This window comes from Schistocerca serialis, chromosome 2, assembly GCF_023864345.2.
Source record: "Schistocerca serialis cubense isolate TAMUIC-IGC-003099 chromosome 2, iqSchSeri2.2, whole genome shotgun sequence".
Lineage (NCBI taxonomy): Eukaryota > Metazoa > Arthropoda > Insecta > Orthoptera > Acrididae > Schistocerca > Schistocerca serialis.
The window spans coordinates 378,718,214-378,735,620 of record NC_064639.1 but is presented as its reverse complement, the minus strand read 5'-3'; the positions used below and the strand labels follow the sequence as shown (position 1 = coordinate 378,735,620).

The 17,407-nt window shown below is 40.0% G+C and overlaps 1 protein-coding gene across 1 annotated transcript in view; it reads right to left on the bottom strand.

The window, feature by feature from the left end:
* Positions 1–17,407, bottom strand: part of LOC126457198 (piwi-like protein Ago3) — a 195,987-nt gene that overhangs the window by 105,289 nt on the left and 73,291 nt on the right. The window contains exons 7-8 of the mRNA XM_050093297.1: positions 16,123–16,236; positions 5,945–6,110 (exon numbers count right to left, since the gene is read on the bottom strand). Coding sequence (XP_049949254.1) covers positions 5,945–6,110; positions 16,123–16,236 — 280 coding nt within the window. The remainder of the gene's footprint in view (positions 1–5,944; positions 6,111–16,122; positions 16,237–17,407) is intronic.

Genomic DNA, 17,407 nt, shown 5'->3' with positions numbered 1-17,407 from the left:
AAAAGGTATTCTTATGACAGACCAGACAAAGTAATAGCATATACAGAAGAACATGGAAACAGAGCAGCTGAGCATGATTTCAGCCCTCCACCAACAGAAAAAACCATTCATGATATAACCGCTATTTTAACTGAGGACAATATTATCAGGCTTATTCTCACATAGGAGAGAGGTGATCAATAATATCGGATATAATTAACAGCATTGAAAAAGTTTTAATTAAAATTATCGATACATAATCTCTCATCAGAATAAAGCCCACAGCAAAGGAGTGCCTCAGGGAAATCATTGAGGGTTTAACGTGGCTACTTTTGTCTCTAAATTCTACTATATAGACCATGCGCGGGTGTTGTTACAGGGTGTGTACGTGGACAAGGAAAAAAAATTCCCGGATTTCCCGGTTGAAAATACACTTTCTCCCGGATGAAAATACACTTTTTCCGTGTTAAATGACAGTATACTTTTCCTCGGCACTGTAAAACTTATCAATCATTGGAATGTTTATGGTTTTCTAAACAGACGTAGAATTTACCGGCACTTTAGAAAACGAAACCCAGGGGAAAAAACACGTTTTGGAAAGATCTTTGATGTGCAGCAACATGTACGCTGCATTTCTTCATTTTACGGAGGTATAAATTCGAATTCCACCAAACACTGCATGTTACTTTCCGAAGCAATGAAATCAAGATTGCGATGCGCTTTTGTAAGCCAGTCATAGCTCATGTCACGTGATCTCGACAGCTGATGACAGTACAAGACACGTAGTGTAGTCAACCAATAGCAAGATCACTCTTAAGTAGCGCGAACACACAAAAAGAAAAGTTAATGGTTTAAATTAGTACACATAGTTTTGATAGAAGAAAAGTCCGCAGCTCCTGGTCGTGCGGTAGCGTTCTCGCTTTCCGCACCCGGGTTCCCGGGTTCGATTCCTGATGGGGTCAGGCATTTTCTCTGCCTCGTGATGACTGGGTGTTGTGTGATGTCCTTAGGTTAGTTAGGTTTAAGTAGTTCTAAGCTCTAGGGGACTGATGACCATAGATGTTAAGTCCCATAGTGCTCAGAGCCATTTGATAGAAGAAAAACAAAGCTTTCACAAATAATGTCGGTCTCTAAGATTAATAAGCTGCAAGAGAAGCTAAGCTTCCACATATAATGCTGATCATTTTGCGCGTGTTACACTTTAAGATACATGACACAAATGTGCCAGTAAAATTTTTGATAACGACGTAAATGTCTGATCTTCTGGGCTCTAAATTATTCTAGATGGTCGTCCTCAAGGAGTTGATTTTTACATGAGAGTCAAACGCTCTGTGGTTTAAGAAATTCATCGTATATTCTCGCACGTAGTTCATCTTACGTAAAAGGAAATTTACTTTGAAAGTAACACTTTTCAAACCATCATTCGCAATATTTTCCCGTGACCTGTTAGAAACTGGTTCGTTTCAGCAGTTGGCAGAGAGCGCCAGATAACAGGCGTCACCGCGCCAGCGCAGCTACGATGACACAGGAAGCCCGTATGTTCGTACATGCGATCTTGCATTATGTCATAAAAGAAACAAGACATCAAAGGATACTTCAGGAGCATCGTAATTTTGTGAACCATACTAAAATGCGTAATTTGGCTTAAAGTGCACAATCGTATGTCCAGATTCGGATGTAAATTTTCTAGAGTACCAGTACTGTATTATCTCATGTTTGGTTCTTTATTATGGCATAATGTCATACGAGCTAGCAGATGGAAAACGTGCACTCGAAATGCAGCGAATAGTTGAAACTAGCCAACAGCGTGAGATTAAACACTTCGTTTAAAATAAACTTCCTGAGCGCAAAATATTAATAAAAGCCCAATCTCTTTAGCAAACCGACAAAAATAACTTCATTGTTCTGCAAGGTGATTAATGCTTGTTGTCAGAAAGGTGGAAATAAAACCTGGAACTAACAACATATTTTAGCCTTCTGTAATCATGCGAACGTATTTTAATTGATTTGGTAGCTCCCGGCCACAGAAATCAGTTTTGTTTTCATTTAATGTGAGAGCAATAAATGAAGAGGAAAATGTGGTGTCACCGCCAGACACCACACTTGCTAGGTGGTAGCCTTTAAATCGGCCTCGGTCCATTAGTATACATCGGACCCGGGTGTCGCCACTGTCAGTGATAGCAGACCGAGCGCCACCACACGGCAGGTCAAGAGAGACGTACTGGCACTCGCCCCAGTTGTACAGCCGACTTTGCTAGCGAAGCTACACTGGCCGATACGCTCTCATTTGCCGAGACGATAGTTAGCATAGCCTTCAGCTACGTCAATTGCTACGACCTAGCAAGGCGCCATAATTCTTTGCTATATATATTGTGGTTATAACATGTACCATCAAGAGAGATGTTCTACAATTGTGGATTAAAGTTAAGTATTACATCATCTACGTACTTTATTTGCAATTCTCAAGATATTGTCCTGTTCCAGACCTCACGCCAGTCAGCGTGTAATTAAACGCGTGCATTTCGGCCTCCTCTAGAAACACAGTGTTGGCTCTTCTGCCAACAGAAACAGAAAAATCACAGAAACAGCAAAATCACTAAACGTAAACACAGGTCACGTGGAGACTACCCACCTCCCCACTACAACTCAGACTGCTCTGTGCATCAGCCATGGATCTACGATATTTCCGAACCGGAGCAATTTAGATAGTGGCGCTTAGCCACACATCTGTAGCCAGAAACGGGAGAAAGTACTACCCATAGGCGACTCAACTGCGCATGCACAAGAGCCCGCCCGCAACTGCTCAAATGAATCAAATGTAAACAGCTGTCATGCCACACTCATCGGAGGCAATTTGTTGTTAGGAAGCACTGCATATTCTTCCTAAAGCCTTTGACACACTTTGGTTGGCAGACGCTTGTATGAGCACTGTGTTTTGTTGTATATGGCGCAATTCCTTTGCCGCTGAAGTTTTATTTTCGTTTTTCTTCCTCTTGTTAATGTTTTGTTGCTGCAATATTATCCTGCAGACGTGGAATACAGTAATATCCTTTGTTGGAGTATTGGTTCTTACCAGTTAAAATTACAAAAATTTAACTGGTAACTAAAACAAGGAAAAGTTCCCAGACGACAAAATTCCCAGGTTTTTCCCGGATCTCCCGGATGTCCCGGGTCGTATACACCCTGTGTTAGTTTTCTTGCCTTGTTTTCTGAGCTCTGATTAAGTCTATGTAGCTGCGGCGTGCGATATAGCTGGCATTTCCGTGTGATATGCTATGGAAGAGATCAGGGCATTTCTGTTAAAGTGCAAGAAAAGTGACTTTAGTCCATTTACACGGGATGGACTTTTGCTGTAAGGTCACAGGCTAAGAATATTTGAGGAATTGTGTGCGTGAGAGAAAGTAGCGCTCAATATTAAGCTCTATTCCATGCCGAATAACTGATAATAGGATTTGTGGGCTACACGAAGGGACGTTAAATTGAATATAAGAACAGAATTGGGCACTTAGCTCTGTGAAAGTAAAAGCACACAAAGTTTGAATGACTGTATCGAAGTCTAGTAATGGACCATAGTCCCCGCGATAGTATGTCCGAGTGCCAAATTATACAAATCACGGACATTTTAGTTGCCATAATTGCTGTGAATAATAGTAGGATCAACCCTCCTTTTTTCTATATACAAAACACATCATTCATGATCATTTAATTATTATTACGTGTTGTTAGAAAAAATTAAAGTGATTTCCACAATAGTGTGTGTATTAGTCAACAATAATCACAGGCAAGCGGCAAACACTATCTCTGGATGGTGAAAGGTTTGATTATAAATATTACGTAGTGTAAATTGTGACTTAAAAGTTATTTAACACTTAATTTCCAATAGGACAGAAATAATACAAAATCAGAAACAGTGTGGATAAGTAGTACCGTTGGAAATAGGAAGTTGAAATAACAACTAACATCCAAAGACGTTATTAACTATCTAGTCTTCGTTAACGCAGCAACAAATGAAGTGTGATCCACTGTGCAAAAAGTCAACATTACTTATTATTAAGAAAACCCAAAATTTAGTCGCCATTACAGTGAAAATGTCTGTGGCTGCTCCATCTGCTGTGTAGATAAAGTGAAAAGTCAGGCATATGAAGTAGATGATAACATCAATATCTTATGTCTGATAAGTCGACGACAGCAGTTCAATGGAGGGCGGCTACAATGATTGGCGGGATAGTACAGGAAAGGGGGGGGGGGGGGGGAGAGAGAGAGAGAGAGAGAGAGAGAGAGGGAGAGAGAGAGGGGGGGGGGGGACGACGACGACTAAATGTGCAGACAGAGGACTGAATGCAAAATGCCAACAGTCCAATATTATGGATTTCATGGATTTTGAAGGTCACTTTGATTTTGTACACTAAGATTTTTTTTTTTTTTTTTTTTTAATGGCTTTGCAATCTAATAATAAAAATGATAAAGTGTTATTTAAAAAACTGCTTAGAAACTAAAGTGCATGTTTTAGTCCATAGTGTCTTATAGTTCGTAAAGTGAGGTAGGTGACTTGTGTGCACAGATGTACTGCCAACCCCCTCCACTGACCTACCCAGGCCTCACTGCTTCCATGCCATGACACATTGCTGCTGTTTTCTGTGCCAAAGGTGGATATACTGGCTAGTACGTATGTGGTCATAATGTTCTGGCTGATCAGTATATTCAACATTTGTATAAATAGTGGCACTTTCCTTCCATGAGTTATTCTGGCTATGTGCTGCTGTTCGTAATTAATATATTTTGGACTTGACTAGACACAATTTGATAATATCTTCCATTCTAAAGCAGTTCATTGTATTGACAAGGTGTGAACACTTATTTACAATTTAAAAATTTCTTTTTGACTTACATTTCGTATGGTAATTCTTATGTTATCATTACAGCAATATGAGATTATGTTTTCATTAGTGAAATTTGAGGCGCGAAACATATAGCTATACTCACGAAACAATTAACAAAGAAAAACAAAACCAGCTAGCAATATAATGAACACTGTTTTAAAAAATAATGCAAAGTTTTGTAACGGTAGAAATTATTACTTCTGTTGTCTTCTAAACCAATCATATTGTCTCCATGGTTGTCTATATTTTGTACAGCTACCAAACTGTATAAGCAATTCTTTCCTCTCTCATCTGCACCAGAATGTTCTTTCCTCATTATTCCATTTCTGCACTATTTTCCAGTATACAAGCTGATACTGCTGGGACAACATTCTCTAATGGTATTATGTTGGGAGACTAGCAAGTACACTGTACAGTCCTAGATTCACAGGACCATTAAATAAATAAATAAATAAATACTTAAATAAATAGTACTTACCTTCAAGATGTGCATTCCTTATTACCGCCACCAACAACACTTAAAAGAGGAAAATAATACTCCCTTGGGAAGACCTGCCTTGCCCTCGCAGCAAGTGGTTCCCATTCAACCTGAATTTACAAAATCTTACCCAACTAAATCCTCTACCCTCTTTGAAGAAAGAACATACAGTTTGAAAGCTAGGATTATTATTCTATACTTCCCAGTATTTATATCAGCAGTACTAAGAATAGAGCTAACCTTACAATCTTTCTGCAACAGCAATGATTTTCAGAACTGAATTTTCCATTTGATCCATTGATAGAACATCTGTGCAGGTAAGCTTTGCACACTAGCCAATTCTATTGAGCAATGTCGTGATCACTCTCCCAGTAAAATACAAATATCTATAGCACACAGAGGTAAATATTAGAATGAATGCTATAGTGTGCATGAACACATTATTAAAATTAACTTTACAAAGAGTAACACTTTTCAAACTACCAATCTATATACCCCATTATAATTTATTCCTCATACTAAAAATAATAACAGTAGTTTACATGCCCTCCACAAAAATAAAATTAGGTGACACTACAAAATGCTCTGCAAAGTAATTGTTTCATACCGTATCACCACTGGTTGTGTCAAATGTGTCACGTGGGCTTCTGTTCCATGCTATGTCATCAACTCGATAAATTTTGTTGTTGTATCGAGTCAGGACTGAAGCACCTATTACTGTTTTCATAATATGCTCCTTAAAAGCAGTTGGATTCCGAGTTGATATATCTGCACTGGAAAGAACATGTAATTACAAGCAGAATATATAACTACAGAGTTTTTATACTACATCTCTGACATGCACTGCATTATAGTAAAATTACACACGTGAAAAGCTATAATAATAAAAAAATTGTAGAGGGACATCAAGGTTTGACAATGGAAAGCAGTGGTGTACACTGCAGTAATTATTGGGTGGTGAAAAGGCATTGCACAGGCTAAACCATCCTCACTTTCAGCTAAGGAGATGCAGTTACTTTCTTTTGGAATGTTTTATAGCAACAATTTTTAATACAAAGCATTCACAAAGATGTTTACAATACTGGATGGATATACAGTTTGAATTGTATTTGTTGTTCGGGTTAGCTATGCACATGCTTTGGAATTTTTTTGTGAAGGAATTAAACATCCACAAATCTGCATAAAAGCATGATACTTTAACACCTTCCCATCATCGAACACTGCACAGTTAGAGCATACCCGGAGAGGGGGTGGGGGTGGAGGTGGGGGGGTGTTAACTAATACTAGTTTCATGGTGAATGACAAAATAGTTTTTAGGATTCATCACAAATACCTCAAGGTACAATAGTTACTGGTCAACATCCTTTACATGTTCTAGCTTTCTGCAAATTTCTGCTGCGCTCCCCTAACCCTTGCTGCACAGTGACGAATATTGTAAAGGAAACAATGACAAGACACAATCAGAGCATTGTCGGGGAATGGTGAGAAGTACAATAAGAAAAAAGGGTGTGAAAAAACTGAATGTAAAACATGATAACAAGTAATTTTAAAATTGTTCTGCAGCAATGGAAAACCTTGATTTACGTAAACAATTTCAGTGGAAAAAAGGTGACAAAATGAGAATAATCACACATTACTTTCAAAGTATGCATGTGATAAAAAGCAAAATAAATCAATTTATCCAAAAGTGACCTGTACATGAAATCAAATCTAGACGAAAAGAAAACCCAGCAATGTCACATGCACTTTCTTCTGACAACCTGAATCCTCCAAAAACAAGAAGTTGGATTTTTCACATTTCCTTAGTGTGACTGATTAACAGCATGCTGCCAGGTGTTCTGTTGAGTTGTCTGAACATCCAGAAGCACATCATTAACTAAGGAGTTTGTCTTTTGTCGCACAATACTACCTGAGCTTGAAATGCAAAACTAACTTCTTCATCAAAGTTAAAATGCTCTTTGAAGTCAATAGTTGGAACAAGGCCTCATCTAATTCATTCTTCTCCCCATAAAATCTGCAACAGCTTTTTATCACCCTCCAAAGATCTGCAATAGCCTTCTCAAACCCTACATGGTGCTTGCTCGAGGATCCATATCACCAAGAAATACCACTCCAAAACTTGGCCTCACAATCCTCTTACAACCAACTCTTGCTGCACCAATAATATACCAGGTTTCCAATCAGTCTTCAGCATTTTATATCGATAGAACTACCACCAAGGTATCAGTGCAGGTGAATGGAGTCAATCTTTCTGGTGGAAACCTGTTACATGTGCAATAGCAGCTACAAACAGCTACACAGTGATTTCCTAAGGTGAAACGACTGAGAAAGATTTCTGAACAAAAGGACAAACTAAGCTAGTCAAGAGCGCAGTGCAAAATTTTTTAAGCAGCTTATATAAGACTATTTCCTTGCAGCTTCAAATGTAAATTGTGAACACGTTTTATTTTATCAACCCTGAAGAACACATCGAGCAATCACAGGGCATCAATCAATAGGTTTGTGACTTTATTTATGGTTATGAGGGTCACCTTTTTAATATTTTACAAATTACCAGTAGATGATGCTATTGGAACATGACATTACTATGATACTTTTTAATGTTATTTCCTATAGATAAACAAAGGCAGATCAGCAACTGCAGCAGTAGTTTGTTTAAAGAATCAATTTGGTGAAGAAAGTTAAGCTCTTCACGTGCAGGTTTTTTTTGTTGGCGATATTTTACAATTTCCTTAAAGACTTAACTAAAAAACGCCGCCTCGAATCACTCCAGGCAGCATTCGGCATTAACCTTCACAAAATACTGTTTGCAAGTGGTTTGCAGAGTTTCATTGTTGTCCGTCAGCACTGACTTCCTTGAAGGTCAATCACTACTAAGTGAACAGAGCAGCCAATGAGACACCCACATTTCTCTGGCACCCTAGTTTCTGACAAGGAAGACCTTAGCTGAATTTGAAAAAAATGTCTGTTGATCCACAAAAGAAACTGTCTGTAGTCACTGATGAACTAGAGCTTACAATTGGGAGAACACCAATGACCTGTTCATCCCCATAACCACTACGAGAAAATTGGTGTGCAAGCAACTGTGGCTGGCGCCAATAGAAGCTGTCATGCAGTATGTGGACTACCAGCTGCTGGATGTCTCAGTTCACATTTTGGTTTACAAAATGTATGGACTGGATAGCAAGATCATAGTGAACATGGCGTAAGGACAAAAGTCATTAACACACAATCTGAACTGATAGACATAATGTGACACCTTACAAGAAACAAGGATGACTCACCTTAGTTTGTTGTTCATTTGTTTTTTATGTATCAGTTTCCTCAACTATTTTACTCCATTATATTACTATCTTCCAAGTTTTTTTTTTTAATGTATATTCAAATTTCAGTCTAATGGGTACTGACATACTACATTAACAAAAATCACCTTAATTTACCTTTACAATTCCTCAATTTTCATTTTCCTCACTACTATTGTCTACTACTTTAACTGTGTTTCAATACTGAATGGATATGAATTGCTTCAAGCATCACAAGTGAATTTATGCTTTCGTTTGGTATACATTTACTAGCATCATCACAGATTTCCAATGTATTCTTCCTGAATCCTATCATCAGTTTTATGTACATCTTTCCCTTCACAACTTTTCAATTGTTGCTTATGATGACATGGAATTTATAATCCCTCCTTGTTGAGAACTACTATTCACCAATGAACCATTTCACTTTTTTTAAACACTTTCCCTTAGCCAGTCCATTTTCATCCAACCCTACAATCATGACAGCTGAAACCACTGCAGAATGTCTACCTTAGTGCTACCAGCCTTTGCGTTCCTTGTGGCTAGTAGCAATAGCGCATTTCAAACCCCACGTGGCCACAAAGGGACATACCTTTGAGCTGTGTGTTGCTCACACCAATTTAAACCTGTTGACAGCTGACTGACAGGTTTTAAGACTTGTTTCCCATCACATTTCAAAGTTATTCTCCTCTTACAAATGTGACTCTAACCGAATACCACTAAGCTTCTACGAGCTGATTGTATAACCCATCATGGAGGTGGAGTGAGTGCGTGTGTTCTTTCTGATCTAAAACCAAATACAACAAGTACATCTATACAAATGATCACAGAGAAGCAGAGTTCTTGTTTCTCAAAATAGATTTATCTATTCAGAAATTCTTCAATTCAAGCAAATCTCCAAATCATCCTTCGAATCAGCTTTGTCCTTCATAATCTCAGAGTATGAGCATGTATCATAATTGTCTTGGGACACTGTTCATGATGTTTTATTTTTAATGTACTCAGTGCAGACCAGCAGAAAAAATCTCACTTAGTAACATATAAAAATTTAGAAGCTTAACTATCATGAAAGTCTCTTCGGGTTTGCTGCCAGATCCTAAAATCAACTTGACTCGATATTTTGGCGATCCAACTGTTCGCCATCTGCAGGAAATGCTGCTTCTGCTGATGAGTCCCGCTGAGAACTGACGCAAGATTGCAATTTGACGTCCTATATAGGCCACCGTTCAGTACACGGCGCATGCGTCGCCCATCACGGTTTCTGCCTTACAAAACAGGGAGGTGGCACCGCCCTTAGTGAAACACTGCTGGCAACGATATATCGCAATCGAGGTCGCACCGAAGAACGGTCAGTTTTGATGCGAGATAATACAGGATTCCACGTTTTGCTAAGAGGAAACCCATTGTCTCTGTTGATTAAATTATCAGCCAACCTAATTTCAATCGCCTCTTTATAGACACTATTCCAAAAACCGGAAATGTTGGCAATCACAACAGTTTCCCCGAATTTCATTTTGTGTCCCTCATTTAGGCAGTGTTCTGTTACGGCCAATTTTTCCGGCTATTGTAGCCTCGTGTGACGGCGATGTTCCACACACCTGTCATGCACTGTGCGAATAGAACGGCCAACGTAAGCTTTCCCACATTGACACTGGATTTTGTACACCCCGGGTTTCCTAATTTCGCCAGATTTATTCATTTTATTAATAGTAAGAGAGTTAACAGGATTAAGGAACATGAAGCCAAGCACTTTTAAGAGAACACATTTGTTTTACCCGTAGACAGCTGGATACTGTTTCCAAAGATTTATTTTATTTTCATTTGAACTTGTCCTCGCAGTTTTCAAGGGATGATTGGCAGTGGGTTGATGATTCCACGTGGGCGCTATTAGATTGGACACATAGGAGCGCCGTTACCAGACAATCCTCGAAATTTGAATGGCTTCTTTCTCGTTCTACAGCATCAGAAGTGGATAAACGTCGGCGTACTGTGATTAATCTCTCTAACAAGGTGTTGGATGGGCCATAGTGTCGATATTGGAGAAAGGTTTAAATTTTTCGCCCACTCCCAAGAGACTTCCTATCACAGAGTTCATATGCTCTGTAGAACAAGCAGTACACAGCCTACCCGAGGATCAAGCAGAGGAAATAAGGCAAGAAGTGTCGCACACATTACGTCGGGCTCGACCACCGCAGGATAACATCTCTTCCGCAGAGAGAGCAGCCATTCGTTCCCTTAAGAATGATGACGAAGTAGTAGTTTTACCAGCTGACAAGGGGAATGCCACGGCTGTAATGACATGGAATGATTATGTCCTAAAAATGGATTCACTTCTCAACGACCCGGCATACAGAAGACTATCTAATGACCCCCCACAGAAAGGATCAAACGCAAGACACTTTCACTGTTGAAAAAGAGTTCGTTGTCAGATGATTTACGTAAGAAACTTCATCCTGGTGCTGCCGTTCCGCCTAGGTTTTATGGTCTGCCTAAGTTGCATAAGGAAGGGGCTCTATTGTTAGTAATTTGGGTGCACCCACTTATAACCTGGCAAAGTACTTATCATCTGCCCTCAGTCCATTTTTTGGCAAGTGTGAGCACCATATATCCAGTTTGGTGGATTTTATTCGACGATTGGGATCTTTGAAGTTGAGTCCTTCAGATCTGTTAGTGAGTTTCGATGTGGTATCCCTATTTACACGAGTTCCTCTGGAAGAGTCCCTTAGCTTGATCAGTGAAAAACTGGATGAAGAGCTGGTGAAGCTTTGTTGTCATGTGCTGACCTCCACGTATTTTTTATTTAATGGTAACATTTTTTAACAGAATGATGGAGTGGCTATGGGTAGTCCTTTGTCACCCATAGTCGTCAATTTATTTATAGAGGGCTTCGAGGCCATGGCACTGAGGACTTCAGCTTTGCAACCAACGTGCTTCTGGAGATACGTGGACGATACCTTCTTCGTCTGGCCGCGTGGATGTGATGCTCGTAACAGATTTTTGGACCACTTCAACTGTCTTCATCCCCGAATCAAATTTACTATGGAGGTTGAAAATGATGGGATGCTTCCATTTTTAGACGTAATGGTTTATAAAAAACCAGATGGAACTTTGGGACACAGTGTTCACCGAAAGCCGACACACACAGATTGGTACTGCACCCTAAGAGTTTTCATCCACCACACCAACGTAGTGGCGTCCTTAGGACTTTGGTACGGAGAGCATATGCCATTTCCGACGCAGACAGCTTAACCCAAGAACTTGAGCATTTGATGACTGTTTTTAAGGAAAATGGATACACCGAGAAACAGATTCGTCGGGCTATGGAATTTGGACCATCTCTGGAGGCGTACGAAGAGGAACATAGGTCTTTTCTTCCTTGTGCTGGAGGCTTATCGTTTAAGATTGGACGAATTTTAAGGAATTTTAACATTAAGAGTGTGTTCCGTCCACCTTCTAAGATTAGGGCTCTTCTCAGCTCTGTGAAGGATGATTTGGGACTTAGGAAACCCGGGGTGTACAAAATCCCATGTCAATGTGGGAAAGCTTACGTTGGCCGTTCTATTCGCACAGTGCATGACAGGTGTGTGGAACACTGCCTAAATGAGGGACACAAAATGAAATTCGAGGAAACTGTTGTGATTGTCAACATTTCCGGTTTTTGGAATAGTGTCTATAAAGAGGCGACTGAAATTAGGTTGGCTGATAATTTAATCAACAGAGACAATGGGTTTCCTCTTAGCAAAACGTGGAATCCTGTATTATCTCGCATCAAAACTGACCGTTCTTCGGTGCGGCCTTGATTGCGATATATTGTTGCCAGCAGTGTTTCACTAAGGGTGGCGCCACCTCCCTGTTTTGTAAGGCAGAAACCGTGATGGGCAGCGCATGCGCCATGTACTGAACGGTGGCCTATATAGGACGTCGAATTGCAATCTTGCGTCAGTTCTCAGCGGGACTCATCAGCAGAAGCAGCATTTCCGGAAGATGGCGAACAGCTGGATCGCCGAAATATCGAGTCAAGTTGATTTTACCAAGTATACAGGAAGTTATGAAAGAAAAGAAAAGCAAAACATGCACAACCATCAAAATCAGGCAAGCCCAGTCTTTTTTATGCAGCTTGTTGAATCCTGCAGCACTGCAGAAAAAAACTGCACAACTTCAGCACAGGAAAGGCAAACTCTGGTACTATTTTTCAAGCCTCTACTTTTCTCAACAGCACTCAAATCTCAAGTCACAATAAATTATCAACCGCAAGATAGTATATTCTCAACACAGATGGATTTTCATGAAACATGTTTCTAGACACAATACAGAACACACTTACGAGAATCTTTTCAGGGGCAATACGTAATGATGGAATGAACACAGGTATGATTAGATATGTTGTCAACACAATTGTTCCAGTTCCTTGACACAACGCCAACCTTTGTTAGTGGCACACGTCCTTTTGATTACAAACAAAACTTAATTCAACCAATACCCAAGAATGACAACCCAAAGTCACCAGGTGACAGACTGATCACCATATTATCTGCAGTACCTAAACTCTTTGAGTGCAGTGTCAGTAAACAGTTGACAAATTACTAACATCCCTGATAAGCACCAATCACACTTCCAAAAACAACGCAATACATCAACTGAATTAGTAATCTGGGTGCAAAACATGAAACCTGTGTGGACAGAAGAATTTAGAACAATCTTCTCTAATTAATGTGCTCCATACAAACTGAAAATGTGGCACTTGAGACACACTATTTGACCATATCATTTTATTGTTGGCTGATACACTTTCTGGATTGACCTTATTATGTAGTGTTTGAAGTTCCTTAGCCTGTAACAAGCGTGTTCTCTTCTTGCTCTGAAGTAGTATGTGCACAGCACTTTCATTTTAAATTTATACAATTTAAAGTCACTGTCCACTTTCTGATGTTGATTCAATGTCTTGTTACTCTTACCTTATTGTTTATTCTTCACAACACAGAATGCTACAAAACTGCAGTTGACTGCCTTGGAACTGCTTTTGTTCCCATACTGTTCCATAAGTGCCTACACAAGAACCAAGAAAAATGAAAGAAAAACTTTTTCTGCTATAAATAGTTTCTCAAAATAGTCATTTTTAATCAAATTTATGTACTTTTACATGCATTCAAATTAATCTGATGATAGTTCAATAGAACATTTTTGGAAGGATTGGACAGCTTCTTGATATTGACTTATGATGACAGTGATGATGATGATGATGATGGATCTGGGGCACTCAACAGCAAGGTAACCAACACCTTATGAAGTGTCAGCATCCCATTTGCTTGGGAGAACGAAAGTCGTACCCACAGGCAGATTTGCTTACAATGCAAGTCCACCAAGCAATTATAAAAAAATCGCCGTCAGGATGCACGAAATTATTACACTGAAAACCGATTAATAAAAATCGCCAAACTGCCTGGGTAAGCTAGCCATCCAGAGCTTGCTGACTTTCCCTACAATAGCACTCTATGAATGGGGCCAACAGTTCACAAATTTTCAAAACTCATATTACACTGGTGTCGGTGTCAGTGAGGACGGTGGGCTTATCTCCAGCCAAACTGAGAATTACTCTAATGGAAATACATAAAATGCATGTAGCTGAAGCACATTAAACTAAAAGCAGCCCACCACATACTTCACAGAGTGGTGGATCCAACATAGATATCAATATCCTCATCAACAGTAATATCTCCACCAGAAAGGGAGCGAGCTTGCTGATAGGATGGCTTAGCTGCCACTGTCTTTGATTTTGAATTACTTTTTATGTGACTTTTTCCTAAATTATGGGAAGAGTAGGTAACATGGGTAGTGGAGATGGCTTACTGGGCCCCTGATGGTTTCTGTGGTTCCAAATCCAGCAGCCACCAAATCATCTGTTGGAAGATCTGCTACTTCCTCCTTGTTAAGTGCAATCCTTCTCTATCCCTATCCACCTCAATCTGCCCAGGTAACTGTTCTCAATAATCAGTCTTGCTGCTACTGCGAGAGTATAGGAAGATAGCAAGAACTCGAAAGCTTGTGCAAATACTGTTTCTTGTTAAGTGTTTCTGTGTGCCAAGCAAAGTGCCACTTTAGGTGAGTGGGAGCCTTTCCCTTATTTTAAGAAATAAACGGAGTTATTCAGGTGGTAAATGAAGCAAATAAGAGCAACAATACACCCATTCCACATTTTTCTGAGTATCAAGTAATCAATTGTTTGACTTGCTATGTGATAGCTGTCACTGTCATCAAGAATGGTGCAAGGTTGTCAGTTGTTTTTTCCTGATTTCTCTGATGGCTTCTATTAAACAAATTGTTGTATATCAGTCAGCATTAACTGTTCTTCCATCCTTTAAGAACACTGCCATGCTATGTCAAGTGTAATCAGAAAAATGAGTTGCTGTTTTCAATTTATCCTGGACAGCCCCCCCCCCCCCCCCAAACAGTTGACTGCTGCCAAGTTTCCAGTTCACACAAATATTTCCAAAGTTCATCTCCTGTTACGAATTTTGCATTTCCAGGGTAAAAAAATTTTTTTGTGTTTACTTAACTCTTGCTGACACCAGCCTGTTCTTTAGCTTCTTCCAAAATATGCAGATCCATTAGCAAAACATTTTTTTCATAGTTAAATGTTCGTGGATAACTCAACAAGCTTCCTTATTCAATATGCCTAAGGATGCATTTATCTCACAGTAAGTCACATGTTGATGTTTTTTTGGAATGACAACCAATTCTGGTCTAGCTTTATGAAATTCACTACCTACAGAAGCATGAGAATGACAACATTCTGTAAACCAGATGTAAGTAGTCCTTTCTGTGGAAAAATGGCTACCAAAAGTTGAGTGAATCAATACGGCACACTTGTTGAGTCAGGCCCTGACAAAAAAAATCATAGAACTTCATTCAATGAAAACCTTCAATTTTTCCCCAACACTATTCCTTCAATTACTCACTTTAAACAAACTACTCTGACATTATTTTAATGACACACCTCAGTAGCGCATCTGGAGGGAGTTCATAAAAACTTAAAAGGCAATCCAGAATGAGATTTTCACTCTGCAGCGGAGTGTGCGCTGATATGAAACTTCCTGGCAGATTAAAACTGCGTGCCCGACCGAGACTCGAACACAGGACCTTTGCCTTTCGCGGGCAAGTGCTCTACCATCTGAGCTGGCAGAAGTAAAGCTGTGAGGACCGGGCGTGAGTCGTGCTTCGGTAGCTCAGATGGTAGAGCACTTGCCCACGAAAGGCTAAGGTCCCGAGTTCGAGTCTCGGTCGGGCACACAGTTTTAATCTGCCAGGAAGTTTCTTTAAAGGCAATTCTCTTACTATAATATTTTGCATATGCAGCTATTTATTTCAATTTAAATGAACATACCTGTACTCAATACCTCCTACAAAGTACAATGCTACTCAAGTTACTTGGTAATTTAAAATTTAACTTGATTCTTGTCTCTGTCTTTACAGGAAGACAACTTACATTACATCCAAAACAGTCTGTGTTCTCAGTACTCGGTGCGATGTATCGCAGCACAACTGTATACCTCCCTCGTATTCATCTATGGCCGTCACGTAGCCTGGCCAAACCTCCAGTCTGAAAGAAATAAATATATGTTGTTGCAAAATGCAGAGTTGCAATATCTATACAAGAAAGCACAATGGTAACAGAACAATTTATCTAACTGAGCAGCTCAAATATTACCAATTTGTTCTTCTGGACTAAATATGTATCTCAGGCCGCTACTAATAAACACATTGTTTTACTTCATGTAAATAATACATAAAACATACCAGCAGCATATCTGTAACACATTCAGGAAAGGAAAGCAGGATGAAGTATGTGTGTGTTCATAGACTTTCCTGGCGAATATGCTGTTCGAAAGTTTCTTAACCGTGCAGCTGAATTTAACGTGGCATAAGTGATCAGGTTGCTCTTGCTGACCGACACACACACACACACACACACACACACACACACACATATATATATATATATATATAACGCTATCCATAATCAAATTCAATCCACCATGGATGATGATGATTTGGGTTGAGGGGGCGCTCAACATCGTGGTCATCAGCACCCTGATGAAAAGTCATCATGAAATCTAATGGGTGGGGGACGAAGGCTGTCCCCACGTACGGAGCGGTTTGTAACGTGCTAAAGTCTGCCGCCCTTCCCCACCAATTCAGGGATGAGGCCTGACAGTTCACAAAATTTCACAACTCGTAACACTGGTATCGGTATCTGCGAGGATGGTGCACAGATCTCCAGTGAGACCAAGGGCTGCCCTAATATCAGTATACAGGACAAACGTAGCCACAATATGCTGAACTGAAGGCGGCACACCACAAACTTCACAGAATGGTGGATCCTGCAGCCGGAGGAGGAAACCATGTGTGAAAGGGCTATGCCCGATGCGCAGTCTAGTAAGCAATATCTCCTTCCAGCGGCGAGGCTGACATGAAGTCTGCCAAGCTTTTGTGGTCGATTTGAGCGACCGTAGTTTGTTGTCTGACACCTGCAACCATTCAGTCTCCCACTGACGCATGATGCATCTCTCAGAAAGTGAGACAATGGTGTGCAACGGGATGGGACACTGATGGACAGCACCATCCCAACATGCTTCCTTGGCAACTTTGTCAGCCATGCCGTTACCCTGTATCCCAGTGGCCAGGTACCCAGCAAAAGATCATCTCCTTGCCACGGCGTTGGAACCGCTATAAGGCGTTATGGATAAGCTGAATCAGCAGGTCTACTGGAT